Source organism: Nestor notabilis, unplaced genomic scaffold (assembly GCF_000696875.1).
Source record: "Nestor notabilis isolate BGI_N333 unplaced genomic scaffold, ASM69687v1 scaffold1364, whole genome shotgun sequence".
Lineage (NCBI taxonomy): Eukaryota > Metazoa > Chordata > Aves > Psittaciformes > Psittacidae > Nestor > Nestor notabilis.
Window position 1 is genome coordinate 345,482 of NW_009926120.1, and position 22,252 is coordinate 367,733.

General features: G+C 48.7%; 1 protein-coding gene across 1 annotated transcript in view; it reads right to left on the reverse strand.

The window, feature by feature from the left end:
• Positions 1–22,252, reverse strand: part of DNAH9 (dynein, axonemal, heavy chain 9) — a 172,874-nt gene that overhangs the window by 108,853 nt on the left and 41,769 nt on the right. The window contains 12 exon segments of the mRNA XM_010013395.1: positions 1,302–1,404; positions 2,712–2,877; positions 7,367–7,574; positions 8,290–8,463; positions 12,605–12,779; positions 13,838–13,985; positions 14,630–14,738; positions 15,196–15,323; positions 17,789–17,999; positions 18,769–19,056; positions 20,067–20,205; positions 20,381–20,538. Coding sequence (XP_010011697.1) covers positions 1,302–1,404; positions 2,712–2,877; positions 7,367–7,574; positions 8,290–8,463; positions 12,605–12,779; positions 13,838–13,985; positions 14,630–14,738; positions 15,196–15,323; positions 17,789–17,999; positions 18,769–19,056; positions 20,067–20,205; positions 20,381–20,538 — 2,007 coding nt within the window.

A 22,252-nucleotide genomic window follows, 5' to 3' on the forward strand; every position in this document is an offset into this window, starting at 1 on the left:
AGAGGACAGTTGGCGAGGGACATCCTTCTGCTTGGGAATGATGCAGGGATTCAAAACCACAAAAACCCCAAGGGATGTTCAACAGAATTTCACAGCTGCCCTGCTGGAAATTCAGCCCACTGAAGGGCTCTGAAGGTCCTACTGACCTCTGATGAAAACCAGTCACTGTCTCTCTTAGGAACAGCCCCTGGAAGGTGCCACCTCCCAGAAGACCCCTTTACTGATTTGGAACTTGCAGACAGAGATTCCCATATATAGCCAGAGGACGCTTCATTTTAACACCACAGCTTGCTAAAGAGGAGCCAGGGCCTGGGCTCAATCCGATGAGGAGGTTTGTCCATGCGGATCAGGATCCAGACTCCCCAACAGCTGCAGTGCCATAAGCAGGATCTGTCCCTGCAGCCCCACCGAGTTACAGCTGCTCTTTAATGGGTACCGCTGTCTCAGGGTGTCCTCCACTACTGCCTAGTGCCACACTGCATCCTACAGCACAGCAAACATCTGCCATGCTGCTGGGAAGAGCGCTGTCCCTCTTGCTGCTGATTGTCCCCCTCAGGAAGCCAACAGGTCCTGCTCAGGGGCTTTGATCTGCAGGCACAGGCACCAACCAGGTTACCTCTAACCAGGTTCTGCCTCATGGCTGGAGGAAGGGTAAGCAACATAACAACCAGCTCTAATGACGCAGGTTGAGCCTCACGGCTCCCCAGATTCAGGCCCTGAGGTTTAAGATCTCTTACCAAACCTATACTTCTGTTACTATCAGCATTTGCACTGGTTTTGGGTTGGTTTTGGGGGAGCTTTCTTTTTTTTCCACCATCACCATCTCTTTTTAATGAGAATGCACTGTCAGCTCCGTCAGGAAATTATAGAAACCAAAAGGCTTTAACAAACTATGTTCCAGGTGTACATATCAGCTAAATGGAGGTGTGTATGAACCAGATGACTGTTCTGAAAGTAGCTGTTAAGCTGACTGGCAACTTGTGGCTTCTTCCACTGACCAAGCAACAGAACGTGAGGAAAAACAAAGTAGGGAAAAGGTCTGCTGCTTCACCATGAGGAATTAGTCACGGGACAGATTCATGCCATTTCTACTGATAACATGACAGCAGGATATGCAGGATACCAGGCTGGACAGAGCCTTAGGCAACTTGGTCTTCCAACCCCACCATGGCAGGGGGTTGGAACTGGATGATCTTAAGGTCCTTTCCAACACAAACCACGCTGTGATTCTGTGACCTGCTGGGTTTCCTCCAGCCTCATGCTTAAACAATCGACCCCAGAATAAGTCCCACAATATGTACCTGCAGCCGAGGGTTGATGGTGAAGCTCCCTGCGGTTGGGTTCATGCACGACACGTACTGCACATTCCTGATCTCCTTCAGTGACAGCTTGGTCCTGTCGTACCTTTGGGCAGAAGGAAACAGCAGCAGTGACCACAATCTGTGAGCAACAGCCACTGCCTCTCCTTGCGGCAAGGAGGGGCCAACATCCACCCTTGTCTTCAGGGGGGTCAAGTTGTGCTTCTCCCCAAGGCAGGGCACAGGCTTGCCTGCATGTCTGCCCATGGCCTGGCACAGGAGTCCTGCTCTTGGTGGAAACCTTTCAGCTTCAACAACCTGCAGCTGCTATTTCTATCAGCAAGTCACAAGCACCAAGTAAAGCCCTCAGGCTGTACCCATCACCTGCATGGAAACTGAAGTAAAACACAGGAGTGCCTCTGGTTTGGACCAACGTGGGACAGGGACAAGCAGGCTGCCTGCATGGGAAGGATGGGGAGGCTGCTGGTGGAGCCAGGGGTGCAGCCCAGCAGCAGGACCAGCAGGGTTACCACTGAGGCCAGGGAAGCCCAGGGGTAGCAGTGAGCTTTGCCCACCTCACTCCCCACTGTCCCTGGGGTGAGCTGCACCCAACCAGGCTACAAGAGGGAGCATTGAGTGTGCAACACCTTGGCAGACACTGCCAAGAGCATGGGCAGAAAGCCTGGACATGCCTGGGAGGGGACATCCCTCCATCCCCCATGCCTCCAATGCTCCCATCAACCAGCAAAGCCCTCTGTCTACCTGGCTTCCCCACATCCACAGCCCCACATTTCTGCCTCCACTCCACTGTCTTCATACTTGGGAAGTGTTTGGCCATGCTCAGGTGTGCACATGGCTGAGATTGGAAATTACCTTGTATTCCCTATGGGGATTGCTGCAAGTATTCCCATCCCATACAGCACTGCCAGCTATGGTGTAAAATGCACCAACCTCCTTCCAAAACAGTCACTGGTTTCCCTTCACATTACCTCTGCCTAGAAAATGCTTGTTGCTGCTGCCTGACTGAAAACAGCATTAAGTGATCACAGCAGGGTTCATCCAGCCAAGGCCAGGTCCATGGCCAGCATCACAGGGCACGGAGGCTGAGCATCGCACTCCCCTTGCAGGGTGCACACTGTGACCACGGTCACAAGGCACAGCAAGAGCAGAGCAAAGCTCCTCTCAGCCAGGCTTGTTTGCTGGGGACAGGAGTTTCTCCTGTCCTGAGGGTGCACAATGCTCACCCAGAGCCTCCAGCAAGCTCCAGCCCAGCAGGATGTGATGGCAAACACAGGGTGGGAAGAGGGAGCCGGGATGTGACTTCCTCTCAAACCCCATCCCCAATAGATGATGAAGATGTTTATGTAGATGAGAAAAAAGCTCTTTGATGACCAAGCCCAAGCAACTTCCTACCAGTGGCCGTAGTCCAAGTGCTGCCTGATCAGTGTATGGGGCTGCACAGTCCCATAAGCGTCCACCTCAGGCATGTTCAGATCATCGATGAAGTACACGAGCTTCTTGGTGCCTGGAGGGCCATAATTTCTGCCAGCCTTTTTATCCAGAGGCTTCTCGAGCACCCCTGTGTGGAGCAGAGGAGCAAAGCTCAGCATCGTGCTGTGTTGTACCTGCTGAGCCATGCACAGGACAGGCAGGGCTCATCTCCCATCCCCTGGCGCCCTCCAGGTGGCAACTGGGCTGGTTGTTGCTTTGTGAGGAGGAAGAGGTGGTCTCGGCCCCGTCTCAGCATGATGGCTGTCACCAAAGTGCAGCCATAGGGCAGCTGAGAGCCCTGCATGGGGCTGCCAGGGACCCTTGGGCAGCTTTTCAGTCTGAGTCGGCCCAAATCAGAGCACTCTCAATTCCTCCTTTCAAAGCAAATACAACAAACCAAACACAGTACAACAAACCAAATACAATACAGCTCCAACACACATCTACTTCAGAGCAAACAAAAGCTTTTCAGGCAAGATAAAGCCTTTTGAAGCCCTTCTGGGTAAGCTTTTTGAACTAAATCTTGCTTGATGGTATTATTTGGATCTGTACAGCAGAGCAGTGAACATCCTTTACTGCTTGCCCCAGCGACATGGGTAGTAGTGGCTGGGCACTGGGGAGGAACAGGGAGAGCTCTGTGCACAGAAGCCCATGAGCAAAGTTGATGTTGTGACTGTAAGTGCGGTTTTTTGCCTCTGTTTGTTTGACAAAAGAAATAGGTGATTTCGGGGTAAATTCCTGCACATCTTCAGAACAATCCAAGTAATACTATTTATGTCAATGTACCAAATACAAATACCCACAAGTTCCCTCATCCCATCCCCATTACCCAAACCTCCAGATAATGTGACAAGGCTCAATTCCAACAGGAGTTGTCAAATGACCACCTAGTTTTAAGCAAGGCCATGTTTAAGCAAGGAGAGAATTTTCTAATTTCAAAGCTTTGGAAGGTTTTCATTTCCTTTAGCACAAGGCTGGTGTTACGTGTTGCTCTGAATGATAAAATGGGGGGAATATTTATAAAGCTGGGCTGGTATTTGATCAAAACCACCCCACACTGCTGCACATCGTGCTTTGCAGCTTATTGATTCCTTTGACTGCAGCTCCAGCAACCTTTACTGACTCAGTAAGAGGAAAGGCAAACAGAAGAGCTCTCCCCTGCCCAGAGCCTGCGATGGGCTTTCTGCTGTGTGCTCACTTGGAGAACATCCTCACTCCCCAGGGCTCAATGCTCTCCTGAAGATGGAGGAAGAATTTCATTTAAACAGTCTTAGGTGATAGGACAAGGGGTGGTGGGTTCAGACTGAAATAGGGGAAGTTCAGGTTGGATCTAAGGCAGAAGCTCTTCCCTGTGAGGGTGCTGAGGCACTGGCACAGGGTGCCCAGAGAAGCTGTGGCTGCCCCATCCCTGGCAGTGTTCAAGGCCAGCTTGGACACAGGGGCTTGGAGCAACCTGCTCTAGTGGAAGGTGTCCCTGCCCGTGGCAGGGGTTGGAACTGGATGAGCTTTAAGGCCCCTTCAACCCAAACCTGTCTGGGATTCTATGATTCTATTAAGATACTGTAGAGCAGCAGGGGAGGGAGCAATTCTTTGTCGTTAGGGAAGTCTGGCAGATGTAAATGGGACTGGGAATTCTTATTCAAATCTCCTTGTGAAAACATACACTTAAGGCATTCCTTGTCATGAGCAAAACCGATTAAGGAATGATTATACGCTGGGTTTTGTTCAGACCACAGCACTTTTCACTCCTCCAGTGCTTTGCAGACAGGTTGTCTTTCCCACTCCTCAAAATTGAGCTGATTGCTTGTCATGGAGTGTTGTTGCACAAAGGCATGAATTGTGCTCAGGAAAAGAACGGTGGATCTTTCCTCAATGGAGCTTCTCTCCCCCTTCCATAAACCCACAATATTTGAAGTTTCTGGTAGCAAGTTAAATTAAGTGTTTCAAATAAGCATTTAATTTCAATTTAATGAGGCCTTCGTTAACATAGAAAATCAGCCCTTTTTGAGGTTAAACAAATATGCAGGAGACTCATCACACTGAAATGCAATTACTGGGGATCAAGTGACATGCTTGGGGAAGTTGCATTTTAATTCAAAGCTGTATCTCACAGTATTAATAAAGGGTCCATGTCTCTGCCTCTGAGAACCTGAAATACTCAAACCAGCACTGAAAGAGTCACTGCAAATGAGACTTAGTGAGTGTGGCTCCTCTTGCCTGATGGGTCCTGGTCAAGAGAGGGGAAAAACCCCAACACCAAAACCACCCAACATTTATGGCAACTTTCTCGAGGCAGATCTGGAGTAGAAGGTGCTGAATGACAGAAGCAAGAGCTGCATATGACGGAGGAACAAGGAGGAGCAAAGGTCCAAGAGAGCACAAAGCAGGGAGAGCAGTCGGCTGGGGGTCTTGTAGGGCAATGGGCTGAGACTGCACCAACGGCCACACAAAGGGAGATTCAGTCACAAAACACCATAGAAAATCGCCCAACTGGCCCCACTGCCCAACTGCCAGGCTTGGGCAGAGTGTGTCTGGTTAAAAACCCTTGTGCAGATGCAAAGCTGTAATCACGGGAGCCACAATGATGGTTTGAACCACATACCTGTGCTTCCCGTGAAGGGTGCACACTCTGCACCTGACAAACCTCTGCACCAACAGGCACCTTGTCTAGGAAATTGGGAGCTTATTTAAGGAAAAATAAGAAATAACTCCAAAGCTCCTTTGCATCCATGTTTTACACATTTAAAGAGGTGCTGCTGGGGAGAAAAAACAACTGACAAACCACACAGAAAAGGACAAATTAATTCTAAAAAATGAGCAGCAGGGCACCAGGCCAAGCAGTATAAATCATGCTTCCCAATGCAAATCTCACAGCCACATCTTCATCCACACACAAGATTACATGCTCCTCTCTGCAGAGGAAGAAAGTCGCTGTCTCAGCCCATCACTCACAGCCAGATTAAACAGGGACGTGCTGCCAGGGCTGATGGCATCAATCTCAACATCTGCACACACTCACCCCCCTGATGGAGATGAATGAGGGCATGTTCCCCTGCTCCAGGCAGCTGGGTGGACAGATAGACAGCTCAGCTCAGAGACCCCACACAGGGAGGGAAAGAATAGGGGTGCCTGGGAGGGGGAAAGGGAGGCTGTAACCTCCCACAGCCTATAAACATCACACCTCTCAGGGCTGCAGGACTGGCCCAAAGGTGAGATTTTACCCAAGGTTTTTGCTTGAAGGACACGTAACCCAAAAAATCTGCATTCACACGGTGGGCACAGGCACTATCCCATGGGCTGATGCGGACGGGCAGGAGAGGCTGGGAGGGTGAGCACCAGCAAGACCAGACACCCTTCAAACCTACCCCAGAAATGGCACCACAACATGGCCCCAGGTTACACATCATGGGCTGAGCCTGTGCAGTCACGTCTCTGCAAGCGGGTCAGCCCCTGAGGGCAATTTTAAGCTCAAACAGGACATCCAGTCCCAACCCCCTGCCATGGGCAGGGACAACTTCCACTAGAGCAGGTTGCTCCAAGCCCCTGTGTCCAACCTGGCCTTGAACACTGTCAGGGATGGGGCAGCCACAGCTTCTCTGGGCAAATGGTGGTCCCCTACAGGGCTGGGGAAGTAAAAGGACTTCAGGACATTTGAGTCAAACCAAGCTACATAAAGGAAGCACTTTGGTTCACTGTGAAACATTCAATTTAAAACAAACGAGGTTGTTTTATTCCTGGTTAATAAACACATGTAACAGATTATTTTATCTCTTTTTAGGTTGACTTAAAGTGAAAAAACAAAAAATTCCAGAATGAGCCGCTTTTCAGTAATTCCCTCCTTTCTTCTCAACTCAGAAGAGAACACATAGCAAAAGTGATCTTATCTTGGTCTTAAACTTCATTTTTCACTGACGTGTCAAATCCTCATCAGTGATATTCTTATGGACTTCCCCAGAGGCAGCAATTCCCTGGGGCTCTGAGCCCCACAGGGGCAGTAAGTCCTGTGCCCTTGGGGATGAGGGACTTACTCCACAGGAGCATGATGGGCTGGGGCAGGAAACCAAGGACAGCACCAGGAACTGGCAGCGCTGGCTTACAGGCTGCACATATCCATTAGTACCATCCTCACTGGTAACTGGGATGCAATTCCTGTCATTGCACCCTGAGGACAGTTTAGATCTCAGCCAAGAAACCCATCCTATTCAGCATGGGCTGAAATTCAAGCATCTTAAAGACACACCTCAAGTCAAGTATGAGCTGTGTGCAGTACAAAACAGCAGCAGATTTAAGCATGTGCTTTGGCACAGCCCTGAGCCAGAGTCACAGTGTTCAGAACTCAAATCCTTATGATGGAAAATGTCACCTTCCACAAAACCAGGGGTCTGCTGACCTGAGGGTTTCACAGTGGGCTTTAAGAGTCTGCAGGTGTCAGTGCAGTGCCCACAGACAACAGAAGCAGCTATCCCATGAGCCTCCCCCTGAGCCCCACAGTGCACAGCCTGCTCCAAACCCTCTGGATACCCCAGGAATTTGGTAACCTGCCAGGCAGAAGTTCTGAGGCTCAGCCATTGCCTTACCTTGCAGCATGGCAGAGGTGGTGTAGTAGTTAAATGGGACCTTCTTCACCATATAGGCATCCGTGTCCAGTGAGGACAGCTTGTCCCCCACCAGCACAGACTTGCCCGTGCCGGCATTGCCCACCAGCATCACTGGGCGCTGGCGCTCCAGGAGCCGGTCCATGAAGTACCGCACACGGACGGTCTCAGTGGTGGGTACCAGGCAAGCCTGAGAGGGGCAGAAGGAGCAGGTGAGTGTCCCCATCCCTGCCACAACCCCCCAGCCACTTCTGGGGAGAAGTCAAATTAGGAGAGCCAGGAATGAGGGAGGTGGCCCCAGTTTCTAGATTGCACTAGGAAGAGAGCCGTTAAAATCAACCTGTACAGAGGAAACCTGGAGAGCTGGATGCGGGAACAGCATCTGCATCTCCCCACAAACATACGTTTTCCTAAAATGGGAACAATTTTTAGCAGCCAGCTGCTTACTGTGGCACTTGTAAAAGGAAAGAAAAGCAGAGCTGGCGAACACAATTCACTACCTGCAGAAAGGCTCATTTTGTGTCCAGATCACAAAACCAGCTCTATTTTCAGTCATGCAGAACGATGACATGGTATCTTGATGCTTTGTCACTACATTTTCTCACATCCTGCTTCTCTCTGAAGGACAAATTCCCCTCATCGTGCACCCTGGGCACACCAGCTCTGGAGTCACTGGGTGGCTTTGAGCCTGCCCCTCACATACATCACTCACATTTAGAAGATGGATGGAGGATGTATCTTCACAGTCAAAGCATTGTAAAGAAAGCTGGGTAATTCAGTTGTACCTCATAAAGAAGCCATCCTTATTATGAAGTGCTTGACCTTTAATGGGACTTCACTGAAATGCCCACATACTAAAACACGTGTACTTCCTCCCAGACCAAACACATGTGAAGTTCATGTACCTGTAATGGAATTTCTGGATCAAATTCAAACTGGGGAATAAGTTTAGACCAAGGCTCAAACTTCTTTGTTTCTGGATCGATGTAAAAGTCAAAGACTGTGCCCTGAGAAGGAAACTTGATGGTCTTGAATTCTGCCACCCACCACTTGCTGAACTCCACTCTGTGGTCCACGAGCTGCAAGAGAGTAAGTGGAGAAAATATGCTAATCTGGAGAAATTCATCAGTGCTGGAGAACATTACCTATCCCAGGCCACCAGAGTGGGATTAGTCCTTAAATACATTCCATTCCATAACAATCTTATCCCTTTTCCTATTACTAAGCCTAATTTTTCATCTTCTTCATTTCTTCTCATCACTCCTATTTATTCTCCTAAATAATTCATCCTCGATGTTGATCACTTTTGGAATGTCTGAGATTAGACAGATGGATCAATTTGAAAAAGAGAAATACGTGCCCATGACTAAACAGACCCCTTGATTGATACTGCTTCTTCCAACTGACAAGGACACAACATCCATCTACATCTGTGGTCATGGGTAGTCAAAGCATGCATACTAAAGCCTTGACTCATAGATCACACCTCTCTATTAATACTTAGGTTTTGTCTTCTGGCCTCTTTTCAGTCCACAATGTTTAGGAGCAGCCAGATTGTAGACACCAATGTACCAAAGCATCAGAGAGGGACCATGCCCCTTTGAGTTTCTGTGCTGCCATATCACCCTGGGAGCACCCATTTCCTTGTCTGCCCCATCATATCTTCCCATCCATGGAGGTTTTGGAGCTGCGGGGACAGTTTTGCTTTAGATGCTGGGTCAGGACTTGCAAAATGTGGTTAGTCCCCTGGCCCAGGTCTCTGGTATGACACTGGGCCAGTCACTAGGCCTGAATACCTTCCCATGCAGACAATGGGGACTACAGACTCCTGCCTGGGGAGAAGGGGCTGGGAGAAGGAGGGGGAAAGTGCTGTTAGAAAGATGGCTGTGAAATACATAATGTGCTGCTTTAACAGTTCCTGGTGCACCTGCAGGTCTCTCCTCCCCAAAGCCATTCATTGTGCTTTCCCAGGCCACCAACACTTTGCCCATAGACTGCTCAGCCTCCAACAGGAAACCTGGATTAGAAGCTGAACTGAACCAAGTGTGCTCTGTAGAGCCTCCTGGGCCAGCAGCCATCACAAGCCCAGAGGATTTGAAAAAGCACATTATTGGCACCCATGCTTTTGCAGTCCCATGCTATTCAGAGAAGCAGAAGAACTGTTATTCTCCCTTCTCCTGTGGTTCTAACTCCTCGGTGCCAGCAGCAGAGCAGCAGTGGAGGGGGATGTGCAGCACTGCTAAAAGCTTTCTCACAAGGATGCCTTTACCCCTGCTGAGGCAAACTGCCTGCAGCTGCACTGTGAGGGGCTGCCCACCCTCCTCAGCCGAGCAGCTGAGAGGAGCTGCTCCAGTCCCAGCTCTATTGCCAGAGCAGTGTTGAACTCAAACTGCTTCTTAATACAAAGCCCATACGGATTTCTGCTAATTTCAGAGCCTGGTAATGGCAAATCTATCATCTGGTTTTATCCAGGGGCCCCCACTCCCCACCACCAAGCACGGAGAAGCTGGAAGCCTTCCAGACTGTTTCTCCTGACATTTCAGCAGCAAAAGGTCAGCACGAAGGGCACCTTCAATGGAGAGCAATAAACAGATTTTATATTGGATCATTTTTCATCAGGCTTCCCCTTGCTCAGGCTGCTGCATCCTCACACTCACACTCCTGACATTCACAGAGCATCACAAGCAGCAACGCAGAGTCCAGCCTCCAAAGCTCCCAGAGGGATGCTGTGCCCCTGCAGCACATTCCTGGGCATATGTGCCTGTGTCATTCCTCCTGGAAGAACTTGCTGCACCAAGGCCACGACTCCCCAGGGAGCCAGGCAGAGCCTGAGGTATCAGGGCTTTAGTGGTGGCCTTGGCAGTGCTGGGCAATAGTTGGACTTGATGTTCTTAAAGGCCTTTTCCAACCTGGTTGTTTCTCTGTGATTCTATGATTCTAGGACCGACTCTGCTGTGGCTCAGGGAACACAATGTTGTTGCCACACGACTGTGCTCCAGCCAACTTGCTGAAGGAGCTGTGAACTCCTACAATTCAACAGCAGCTTGTACTGCAGAAGCAAGGACAAGCAGTGCTTCCCAGGCTTCATTGTGCTGCCTTTATATCACCATGCACTGACAACACTAAGGCTGAGCATTTCCCAGCTGGAACACAGGAAACGGAGGATTAAGTCTTCCACAAGGACCAGGAAAGATGGTCTAACACTGGTCGTTCAACAGCCACGAGGCATGATGGCACTATGTGAGCACCAGGCTGAGCTTGATCTGTGCTGTTTATCACTTCCCAAAACACCTGCTCCTGGGCTTGAAGCACACGTGAAGAGTCCAGCAGATGTTGCTGGTGCTTTGAGGCACATGGAGACACACAGAGACTCCAGTGAGCACTTGAGCAGCCTCTGAGAAGGGCAGTGCCTCCACGTGAGCTGGGAAAGAATCTCTGGTGTCAGGTCCATGGAGAGCCTTACATACTGTCAGACAACACAGAGCTTGACACAAGCTCACTAGAGACCAGATATGGATCTCTGAGCCCTCAACAGCAGTGTCCAGTCACACAGCAGACCTACATGTCAGGATTACATGCTTTAGACCTGGGGACAAGGCATCCTCTATGCAACCACCCAACAGGTTCCCAGCAGGGACTGGGCAGAACCAGAGTGAGCAGCTCCAGAAGATGTTAAATGTATTTCAACCTGCAGACTTTGCAGCTACTCACACTGCCCCTGTGCTACTTCCTGAAAACCTGCCACTCAAAACCCAGGTCTTCACATGCTACACATGCTCTTAAACAACTCTGCTCTTCCCAGGCAAGCGTGGAGAAGATCCTTCCCAAGGTCACTGTTGTTCACATACAGCTCCCACCAAGCAGCTGTGTTTCAGCCTGGCTGGAGATGTCTGTGCTTCTCCCATGTTTTAAGGACCAGGACCTGAAAGGGGCCTGAAAATGTTCAGCACCAAATGCAGACCTTGAGAAAACTGTCTTCTAACAACATCACAATGAAGAGATCACACCCTCGCTTGTCTGATGCAAGCAGATGGATTCAGAGGCTGACAGCAGCAATTAATCCCCAGCGTAGAAGCACTATGGGAAGCAGCATGGAGAGCAGTGCCCTGTCTTCCTCTGCGTCTCGGACACAAGCGTAGTTTGAACATCAGAGACGCCACTAGTGAACTACAGCCTGATTAATCCTCCTGGTCCAAGAAGATCTTGGTCTCCAGATTGTGCCCTCCAGCACTACAGTCCTGGGTGTGGATATCCATCCTCCAAGCGCTTGACTGAGTCCAGCAGCTCATGCCACAGACCCTCAACAGCAGGCTGCCAGAGGGAGTTCAAGCTGAGCACCTTCAGCCACCAACCTCAGTCTCATCAGCTTGCTCCCAGCAAAGAGCAGAGTCACTGTTTATTCCACATCAGTGGAAGCACATCACCCCAAAGCCCATCCTGCCCTGGTGACCACCCCTCTTTCTAGGCACCTCAATCAGAAATTGAGGATAGCCAATCCTTACATCCAGCTATGTCTAATAAAAGTCAGCAGTGACAAAGCACTGACTGGTTTTGTGGCTCAATATCTACCTGCACAGTCAGATGGATGAAGACTGCTCCACTGATAAATTCATCTGATAAGTCAGTCTTAATTTGATCACATTATGCACATCCGCAGGCCTCTATAAATTAAGCTGGGCCACACAGATGATAAGAGGGGTGCAGCACCTCCATACAAAGACAGGGTGGAAAAGTTGGGGCTGTTCAGCCTGGAGAAGAGAAGCTGCATGGAGACCTCAGAGCAGCCTTCCAGTGTCTGAAGGGGGCTACAAGGATGCTGCAGAGGGACTCTTCATCAGGCGCTGGCACAGGGTGCCCAGAGAAGCTGCGGCTGCCCCATCCCTGGCAGTGTTCAAGGCCAGGTTGGACACAGGGGCTTAGAGCAACCTGCTCGTGGCAGGGGGTTGGAACTGGATGAGCTTAAGGTCCTTTCCAACCCAAACCAGTCTGGGGATTCCATGATAAGCAAACATCCCTCTGCCTTTATCGCTTGACCCCTCAGCCCTTCTCCTCTGGTGTTATACTCTACATAATGAGGTCTTTCACAAAAAGGAGTTGTTGCATTCAGGTTTCTAGTTCATTATCACCTACATGAGACCCCCAGGAAAACAGTTATCACTGGTAATAGCACTATGTAAAAGGCCTGCATAAGAGATGCTGAAGTGGCATTTTCTTTCTTACCTGGTCTTGAAACATTGATCCACCAAAAGCCCAGACAGCAGCAAAGACAAAGTAAAGTTCATAAAGCTCCTTGGGACAGTCGGGAGGTGTGTTCTGCTCTGTCAGGAGGCATTCCAGGAGGTAGCACAACATCTGAACCATACTCTGCTCAGGAATGGGAATAATCTTCTTAAACCTAAGGGATGGAAATGTCCAGCAACACAGTTATTCAGAACCCAAGCAGGCAAGGCTGGAAATGCTTTTTCAAAGCATTTTACTTGTCAGAAGTGCATGTCTTACTCCCTGGTACAGCGGTAAAGAGAACACCCTCCTCTCCCGCAGACCTGCTGGCCCCGGCACATACACAAGTAATAACAGTAATCAGAAGTTTGAAGCATTTTAAAACTTTGATCCTCTTGAAAGAAGTAAAATGGAAGATGTGCCAAAGGCTGTGATTTCCTGTGCACACGAGCACTTCAAATGTGGTCAAATAGAGGAGTCATCAAATAAAACCTTTCATCTTGCCATTTTACATTCATTTAAGCTCCACTTACAGAATTCCAAACTAATACTGTCGCAGCACTCAAGTCCTCCATAAAGTAATGATAGCTATTGGAAAGGTTGGTTCTACAATTTCTGAATTAAGCAAGCTACCAAAACACTCTGCTCGGGGCTGCCTGCAGCTAATCCTGTGCATGTCATGGTCTGACACAACGTTTACCAAGTGGAGTGGGAAATGTCTTGTGGACTTTGCTGCCAACAGCTATAACCAGCTTGTTCACTCAGAGAGCAGCTCCCTAGCAGGACGTCTAACTCCTACTTCAAAAGACCACTGCTATCACTAACGCAGCTCCTTCCGACACATTCCCACTGAGGTTGAAGACTCGCCTGCTCAACTATACACTGATTTGATTTCATTTTAAATTATGGGGGTTTTCAAATGAAGGTGCAACTATTGGAAGCAAGCAGCGGATAGGAGAAGATCCCTTATTCCAGTTTGTTGGGACTCTACAGTCCTCCCCATAGTATAAGAGAGCTGTCTCACACGATGATAAGCAAGAACAACTTCTCTGTGAGCATCACTTAGCAGCTAACTCAAGTTAAGAAGCACCAGGGCCCGTTGTTTCTCTGAGCTTAAGCCAATGATGCTCAGGGCTCTCAGGAGCAAGGAGGAAACCAGCCACCCATGCCATGTGCAGCACAGCACAGCTGTGTCCCCTTGCCCTTGCCAGCAGAGCTAGTCCTCAATGGTACCTTGTCCTGAGGGTGTCCAGGCAAGTTGGCAGGTACTTATCAAACAGAATGGTCAGGTTGGCTCTCTCAGACTGGATCTCCCGCCTGTCAATCCAGCTGCTCACTGGGGGATTCCAGCCCAGATCTGATGGGTTGATGTACAGGATGCCTTTAGGCCCAGGGTAAGAGAGAACATATAGTAAGGACAGAGAAGAAACTGTTCCTTTTCTCCAGCAGAATTTCTCAGCTACTTTCATGCAGATAAAACCCCATCAAATATGCCTTGGTGCTCCATTACCTACCCCCCCTCCCCACTGCAGAGTAGAAACATTAATGATGAAGAGTCTTAACTCAGGAAACCAGGACACCTTTCTTGACCCTGCCCCAAATTCAGAATACGGTCTTGCCTGAGTCATGCTACTGCTCTGGGCCCCATGTCTAAGAGTAGGGGACATCTACATTTCCTTTCCCATACTTCATGCACTTCTGAGAAGATCAGGAGCTTTTTTGCATAGAGACTGTCCCTCTCCTCATCAAGTCTATACAGGGCTTTGCACAACAGGACCACTCTTGTGGCAACGCTGAAGCCACGATCACCCATTAGCAGCCAGAGAGCTCTGGCCAAATCTCCAAGATGATGACAGCTTCCCATATGGATTTGGGGTCAGGATCCTTAGTCTGTCTATGTGCTTCAAGAACCTACCCTGGGAACCTTCAAGAGGGACCAAGCTGGCCAACAAAAGACTGGTTAATGGCACTGGATCCTACTTGGTCCATGCAAAACCCCAGTGTGAAGCTCAGGCCAGGACTCACCCGCTCTGGACACAGTGGCTGGAGTGGCTGTGCGCAGGTGGCTGATCTCAAACACCAGCCTCATCGTTGGGTTCAGAGGGATTCTCTCATTGCTTGCCAAGGTCAGCACCTGCATGTGGCAGACAGACAGACAGACAGACTCCTCCCGCAAGAACAGGAATGAAAAGCATTCAGCACTTTACCCTAAAAAGCTTGGTTGCTGTCAGCAGGTGATTTCTGACAGACAGTAGAACAATCCTTCTCTCTTCCGTGACCCACAATACTCCTCAGGGTGGGGGGAAAAGGTGCAGGATTATGACCCTGCTCTATTTTTAAAGGGCCTAAAGTTACGAGCAGGACATTTGTGGTTACTCATGAGCCCAACTCTCCAGGAAAGGGGAATTCCAATGAAAACATGCTTTGAGCTATTTCCCTCATGCACCGTTTTCTTTATGCGCTGTTTGGTATATCTGAAGAAACACAACTGCATTATTTTAGGGGGGTGTTATTGCAGCATATGCATTTCTCCCAGGCTGAATCACACCACGCAGCCAAGGAATAGCCCCTCTTTGACTTATCTTCATTACCTTATTATCATCCATCACAGTATTAAGAGATTCAATCCACATTGGATCAATATCTCCATCTAGTACCATCCACTTGGGACCATCATGTGTGATGTTGGCCAGCTCTCGCATGATGGATGAAAACAGTCCTGGGAGGGGGACAGGAATTTGCTGATGAGCACTGAAGTTGCCACCTTGCCAACAGTTTTCTCTAACATTTAACTAAAAATGATCCTTATTAAGGTTTTCCTTTTAAGCACTCAAAATTCTTTACAGCTGTACCTATCTTATTGCTATCTCATAATCTGGGTCTAGTCTGCATTATCAGTTACTACCACTGAAAATGACCACAGACCTATGTAAGAGCTTCATTCCCAGTGAGGATCATCAGGGATGAGAAAAGTGAAAAGCAGGCACTCAGAGGCAAAAGAAGGCATGAATTACACACTGCAGAGAAAACCATCTGAATACGCCTTGGAAATTCTTCTATGCATTTTTTTGTGGCTGAAAGGATATAAGGGAAATCAAGATGCGTTAAACGCTGGGCCATGGCTTTAGAGAGATTGAAGGGAGAACAAGCACAGGATGACGCTGAATGACAGAACAAACTGTCAGTAAAATCAAGGAAACAGAGAGGATACAGTGTCTCAAGGGGAGTAAATAATGAATGTTAAGAAGAGCAAGAAGGCTGGGAATAGAACAGCAGCACTGCAGAGCAAATGCAGACTCCACAAAACTATCGCTCTCCTCTCCCCATGAATACCTGGGGAGATGCTGCTCCTCCTGACAAAACAAGAGGCAAGTGTTACAAAAAAAGCCTCTTTTGGTGAATTGTGACGAACACACTTTTTTTTCTCTTCAGGACAAGCTATGTCTTTGGGATCCAGGTCAGGAACCACTAGTGGCATTCTATGACTGAAGACCAAGCACAACAAATGCAGAACAGCTCATCTGAAACAGGTATCCCATTCAGAGAGGGGTCAAAAACCCCCACCACATTTCACTGGCTCTGCCTCAGTTCAGCTCCTAACACATTGGACATGTGCCTTGGAAGCTGCTCCAACATCATTAGTATCAGAAATAGCTACTGGCTCAGAGCATTGATGGTTGTCTCATATACACCACAGCAGCAGCAAAGTGCTTCTCTCCTAACTTTGTGCACCCAGAGCACAGAGCGGTCTTGGAATTTAAAAGAAGAGCTTGGTTCTACAAAGTACACATTTAGGATTCCCTTGTGGGACCTTTTACCACCTAACATGTATAAGCCTTTCAACTGCTGATAATGAAAGGAGTGACAGGATGAAAGAGGAGGAAAAGAACGGGCTGATCCAGGATGGGACACATTGGGCTGGGGTGACAATTGTCTTGCTGGTCTTTGACAACAATTAACAACATTTTCAGGAATGGTTCATGCAGAAAATATCTGCCTTGAAACCTCAGCTTGGAGCTCCATAAGCTGCCTTGAATGTTCTAGGCTAGAAACCACTGGACAGCCTTTGAAAGATGTCCCTCCTGCTGCTCAGTCCTGCCAGCAGCCTTGACCTGCAGCCACTGCACGGAGCTCAGGCTGCATTCCCCACCTCCCTCTTGTCAGTTTGATTTAGGGTCCCTAATTACAATTAAAAAGACATTAACCCAGGCACTGCAGCAAAGCAGAAGGTCAGGAAGGGTCCCCAGCGGGGGCCAGGGTCTGTGGGTGGCAGCTCATCTCCTGGCAGGCTTCTGGCCAAGGATGATTTATGGCAACATCTTCCCTTACCTCCCACACCTCCAAACCGGCCGCACACGGAAATCGAAGCTGCCTTCACTCATTAGTCACAACTGAGCATTTCCACTACAGATTTCTGTAATCTTTCAGCAGGTTTTTTAATGCTCATCTGGTTTTCCTCAGGAGCAATCAGGATCAACAGACTGGCAAATGCTGGTGTGCTGGAGAGCTTGGGCAGCAACATTAACTGGAAAAACACCACTTTAAGGCTGCTGCATGTGTGCTACCAGGTATGGAAGCTTGGGGAGGGCATATTCTGAGGGGGCCCAGTGCACACCACAGTCCATCTTCCATCACCAGTCCAGCCAACCCCAAAGAACTGCCTGTCCATTCAGGAACCGGTAAATGCTGGGATTAATGGACAGAACAATTATTCTTATGGCAATAGGATAGAACCATTGAATCCCAGACTGGTTTGGGTTGAAGGGAGCTTAAAGCTCATCCAGTCCCAACCCCTGCCACGGGCAGGGACACCTTCCACTAGAGCAGGTTGCTCCAAGCCCCTGTGCCCAACCTGGCCTTGAACACTGCCAGGGATGGGGCAGCCACAGCTTCTCTGGGCACCCTGTGCCAGCACCTCAGCACCCTCACAGGGAAGAGCTTCTGCCTTAGATCCAACCTGAATGTCTCCTGTTTCAGTTTAAACCCAAATAAAGCAGGTTTATGCTACACTTCCCATTTGATGATGCTAAGACATCCTGTGTATCCTTTCAACAACAGAATCTCATAAGGCTAGGAGTGGCTGGGTCTTCAGACCTACACATAAAGAACCAGTCATCCTGCTGCTGCTCAGGAGGTTCATGAAAATACCCTCATCTACAGATTTCATAATGAAAAGCCATTTACCATCTTTCCATTCTCTGGTTGCTGGGTTAATGATGCCAAAAAGCTCATCATTGGTGACTGCTTTGGGGTTGAGGTCTGTCCAGACAGGGCGTCGCTTCATTAGCTGGTAAGTCTTGTTGAGGGATTTCATCACCTGAGACTTGCCCGTGCCTGCATTACCCACCACGAAGACAGAGTGACGGACCGTAAGCAGCTCCTCCAGCTGCACTACCTGAGGAAGAACACTCCCAGGTTTAGACAGAGATGCTAAACTGAAGGTCACATCTACAACATCACTCCCATTGGGGCTCTTCTTTAGAAAGATGTCTCTGACAAACCCATTTGACACTGGGTTTGGTCACTACTCTATGATCACAGTGGGTGAAAGCCTCAGCCTGCAGCCAAACCTCCAGCACTATTTACATCTGATGGCCAACAGCTGATGAGATTCTGTTCTCCAGGGGCCACACTTTCCTAAGCCTACAAGAGTTTGCCCCTTTGTGTCCAGAAAGGGAGACCCACACCCACCCTGGGCAGCCTGTTCCAGTGCTCTGACACCCTCAGTGGAAAGAAGTTCTTCCTCATGTTGAGGTGAAACTTGTTGTGTTTTAGTTTATGGCCATTGCTCCTTGTCCTGTCGCTGGGCACCGCTGAAAAGAGTCTGGCCCCATCCTCCTGGCACCCTACTTTGCAATACTGATCTGCACTGATGGGATCCCCTCTCAGGCTGCTCTTCTCTAGACTAAACAGGCCCAGCTCCTGCAATCTCTCCTCATGAGAGAGATGCTCCAGACCCCTGAGCATCCCTGTGGCCTCTGCTGGACCCTCTCTAGCAGCTCCTTGTCTTTCTTGTACTGAGAAGCCAAGAATCCACAGCCTCCCTCAAAGTCTGCCTCAAGGGGAACATTGTGCAGAGCCCTCTTTGTAAAAGCAGAGATGGTTGGGAAAAACCCAAGTGGTGGATGGTGAGGTAGGTACAGCAGAAGATCGCTTGGCCTTACTTTGAGTATGAAGTTGTCCTCAGCCTGCAGCCGGAGGTCCAGCACAGCTTGCCTCACCAACGACTCAAAGTTCAGGTCACGCTTCCGAGGTACATCCAGAGCAGGGAAAAGGTCCCCAATGAGCCCCATGAACACCGGCACGTCATCGGTCACAATCTTGGGGATGTTGAAGTCACGAAGTGAGCGCATCAGAACCTGCTCTTCGGGTCGCTCTGGGTCATCTCGCTTGAGGGAGCCGGCAACAACCAGCACTGACTTGATTGCACGTAAGCCCCAGTCATAGTGATCCTGAACAGGGAAAAAGCAAAGAAGGAAAACAAAAGGAGGGATGAGTTTATGCTTAGAGAGTACAACACCATGCGTGGGTAAGAAGAAGCCAGACAAGTCAGCAAGACACCCAAACCTGCTATTTGTATTGTAGCCAGAGACCTCCACCAGCCTGAGTTATCCCATCTCCATTTCAGTAGGAGAGATTCCCATCAGGAATAGTATTAAAGAGTTAAATAATTCAGCTGTTCATACCCTCAGGTGTGTTCAGAGTTGGCTCTAAGCAGCAGGACTTGCACTCTAGAGACCTAAGCAATTTTTGTCACCTAAATCATAAAGCAGCTAAAGCAAAGTTGAACCAGACCCCTGGATCTGCAGGAGCTACCAAGGTGAAAGAGTTGTTGGTCCATTATAAGGCCCCAGATAATCAAGTTTCTCCATCCTGCCCAAGACAAAATTACCAGATAGGTTTTGTCCCACTAGCAGAGGCCAGTAAGGACATTGCTGAAAAGAATCACAAAGAGGCATGAGAGGACCTCTCAAGCCATCAAGCAACTCTTCTCTGGACCTAGCTTTGATCTATGCAAATGATGACAAGGGAAAATCTGATGAATTAGAGCTTGTATTGGAAATGACCCTATCATGTCAACACCTGAGGGAACTCCCTCACAGATGGGATGGACATCATAAACCACTTGCAGGCATGAGAATCAATAGGAAGCAAGAGACTGGAAAGCACAGGGTCACTGGATACTAGCCCAAATGTGGTGTCATTTGAGCCCATTGGAAAATGTCTCCCATTAATGTAGCTGACCAAATGCTTTTGTCCTGGCAGATTCTTTAAGTAAAGCAGTTCAAAAATGCCATTGCTCTGATGATCACAAAGCTTCTCCTCTCCCAGAAGCTAGTGCAATAGTTCAATAGCAGCTGTGAGGCTTTAGCCATGGAGGTGAGTGGCAGGGTGCCACGTTCCTGCTGATTTTGGAGATCACCAGACTTCACTGCACCATCCAGCCACAGAAGGGGCTCACCTGCTTGGACAGGAGCTCTTTGCAGAGCTGGTACAGGGTGATGAACTTCCTGGCCAGTGCCCGGGCCTCGATGAATCCCTCGGCCACCAACATAATCTCACAGATCAGCTCAAAGTCTGGCACAACCATCGCGCACGGCCTAAAGAGACAGGCAAGAAGAGACTGCAGAGCCCAGCGGTTGCACAAGGCTGAAACCATTTGCAAATCCCCAACACAAGGGAATTCTCCAAGGAAATGAAGACAAGCCTGGATGTTCCAAAAGACAATTTCTGCCATTGTTATAATACAGGTAACAAGCCTTGACCTGGACTCACCTGAAAAGAGCTTTTAAATTCTCAGGTAGCTCAGTTCGTCCTGCATAGCCAGGGTTCATGGTGATAAAAATACCTACTGAGGGAACTAAGTTAATGTCTTCTCCAAGAAAATTGAAGGATTTCTTCTTCTCCCTTACTGCATCCTGCACACACTTCACCTAGGAACCAACACAGTGTTATAGTATTGGTGTTATGAACCAGACAACAGTGCTGCTTTCCTTACACTTGGCCCCATCTTAGGGGGTTATCCCTGTTTTGTTTTGGCTTTTTAGTGACTGTATCTAGCTTTGTACACTGTTTGGAGAAGATCTGTCTGGCAGCACCAATCTCTCATCACAAACTCTGACAAAGCACAAAAGAATGCTGGACAGACTGGGCAAAGTGCAAAAGAGTTGCAAGAATTTGCACCACTGGTTGAGAAGACAATGATGGACATGGGTAAGGAAGAGAAGTTCAGGAGAAGTAAATGGCTCCGAAGCTGCCCGCATCTCACCTTGGCTGTTGACATCACCTGTGGGGCACTTCTCAGCACATCTCACAACAAAACCACCACCAAAAGCTGAATCATCTCTTAACTTCCCAACCCAGCAGGAGGTCAAACACCTGAGGTGAGATTCGGGGTTGGCCAAACGCAGCCAGCACCCAAACGCAGCCCCAAGAGTCTGACACAATGCAGGACCCTGACTCACTTCACCCCTCTTCACTCTCCCCACACACCACTGCTCTTCATCACAACCCAAAACCCTCCTTTGCCTGCTCTGGCCCTTGACTGGGCCCAGAATAGGAGCAGCATTTCCCAATAAGCTTGGCCTCAGTTCAATTGCAAACTGCTCACTTTATATTGCTTTTAAAGACTTGGGGACATCAGATGCTTAATTTTAAACCAAACCCACAAGGAAGAGGCTGTAAGACCTCCCCTGACACCTCCACTCATTAATGTACTGTCTTTTGTATTTGTCTGATTGCAAAAGACAAAACCCCCCACCTTGCAAGGAAAGCAAGTTTATTAAAGCCAGATCACAGCACTTAGGTGAGGGAGAAACCTCTCTCTATTCACTCCTCTAACCCTACTGCTCTTTGCCATCTTAAAGTCAAGCAATTAATCGATCCTTTCTCTGGAAGGAACTATATCGACATTAGCTACATGACTAAGACAGCCAATTAAACATCACCATGGTTACAACTCCTAATAGCAGCCAGGAGACATGATGATGGAATGACAGCCAGGCTGCTTCCTTCAGATGCTGCGCTCCAGCCAGGAGCGAGGGAATCATTAGCAGTTGAGTCATATCTGGGCTGCTTTAGTTCAGCTTCCTTTTTCATTTTAAGATCCTCAAAGACTTTTTTTTCCAATGACAACTTTCAACTAGATCCTGATGGAAAAGAAATTGAGAGGGAACGATACATAAACTCCTGTTCCTGCCTGGGGCTTCTTTGGGACGTCACATAAGGTATCAATTATGAGTGAAAGAGAGATGAGAAGAGTGAGCAGTTCATGGAGGGGTTCAGAACAACGTCTTTGACTGAAACATTGACAAAAGTGTAGAAACTTCTGGGCTGTCAATCTTTCTTTCTGCAATACCAAACCCAAAAGGGGGTCCAGGAAGAACTCAGCACCTTAGGCAGATGCTAGGACCATAAAACCTGCACTCAGCTACAGCTGGGTCCAGAAGAACTCAAGATACTTTGGCACCTCAATTTGAAGTCCACCAAGGCTCAAAACTTTCAGTTCTACCCATGTAACAACTGTCTTAGTCTGGACAGTGCAGCTGAGCATCCACCCTCTGCTCAAACTCCCCTGGGAGCTGAATTTAACTGGCATTTCCAGAGGATACCACTGAGATTTAGGACCTGGAGAGCAACCAGACACAG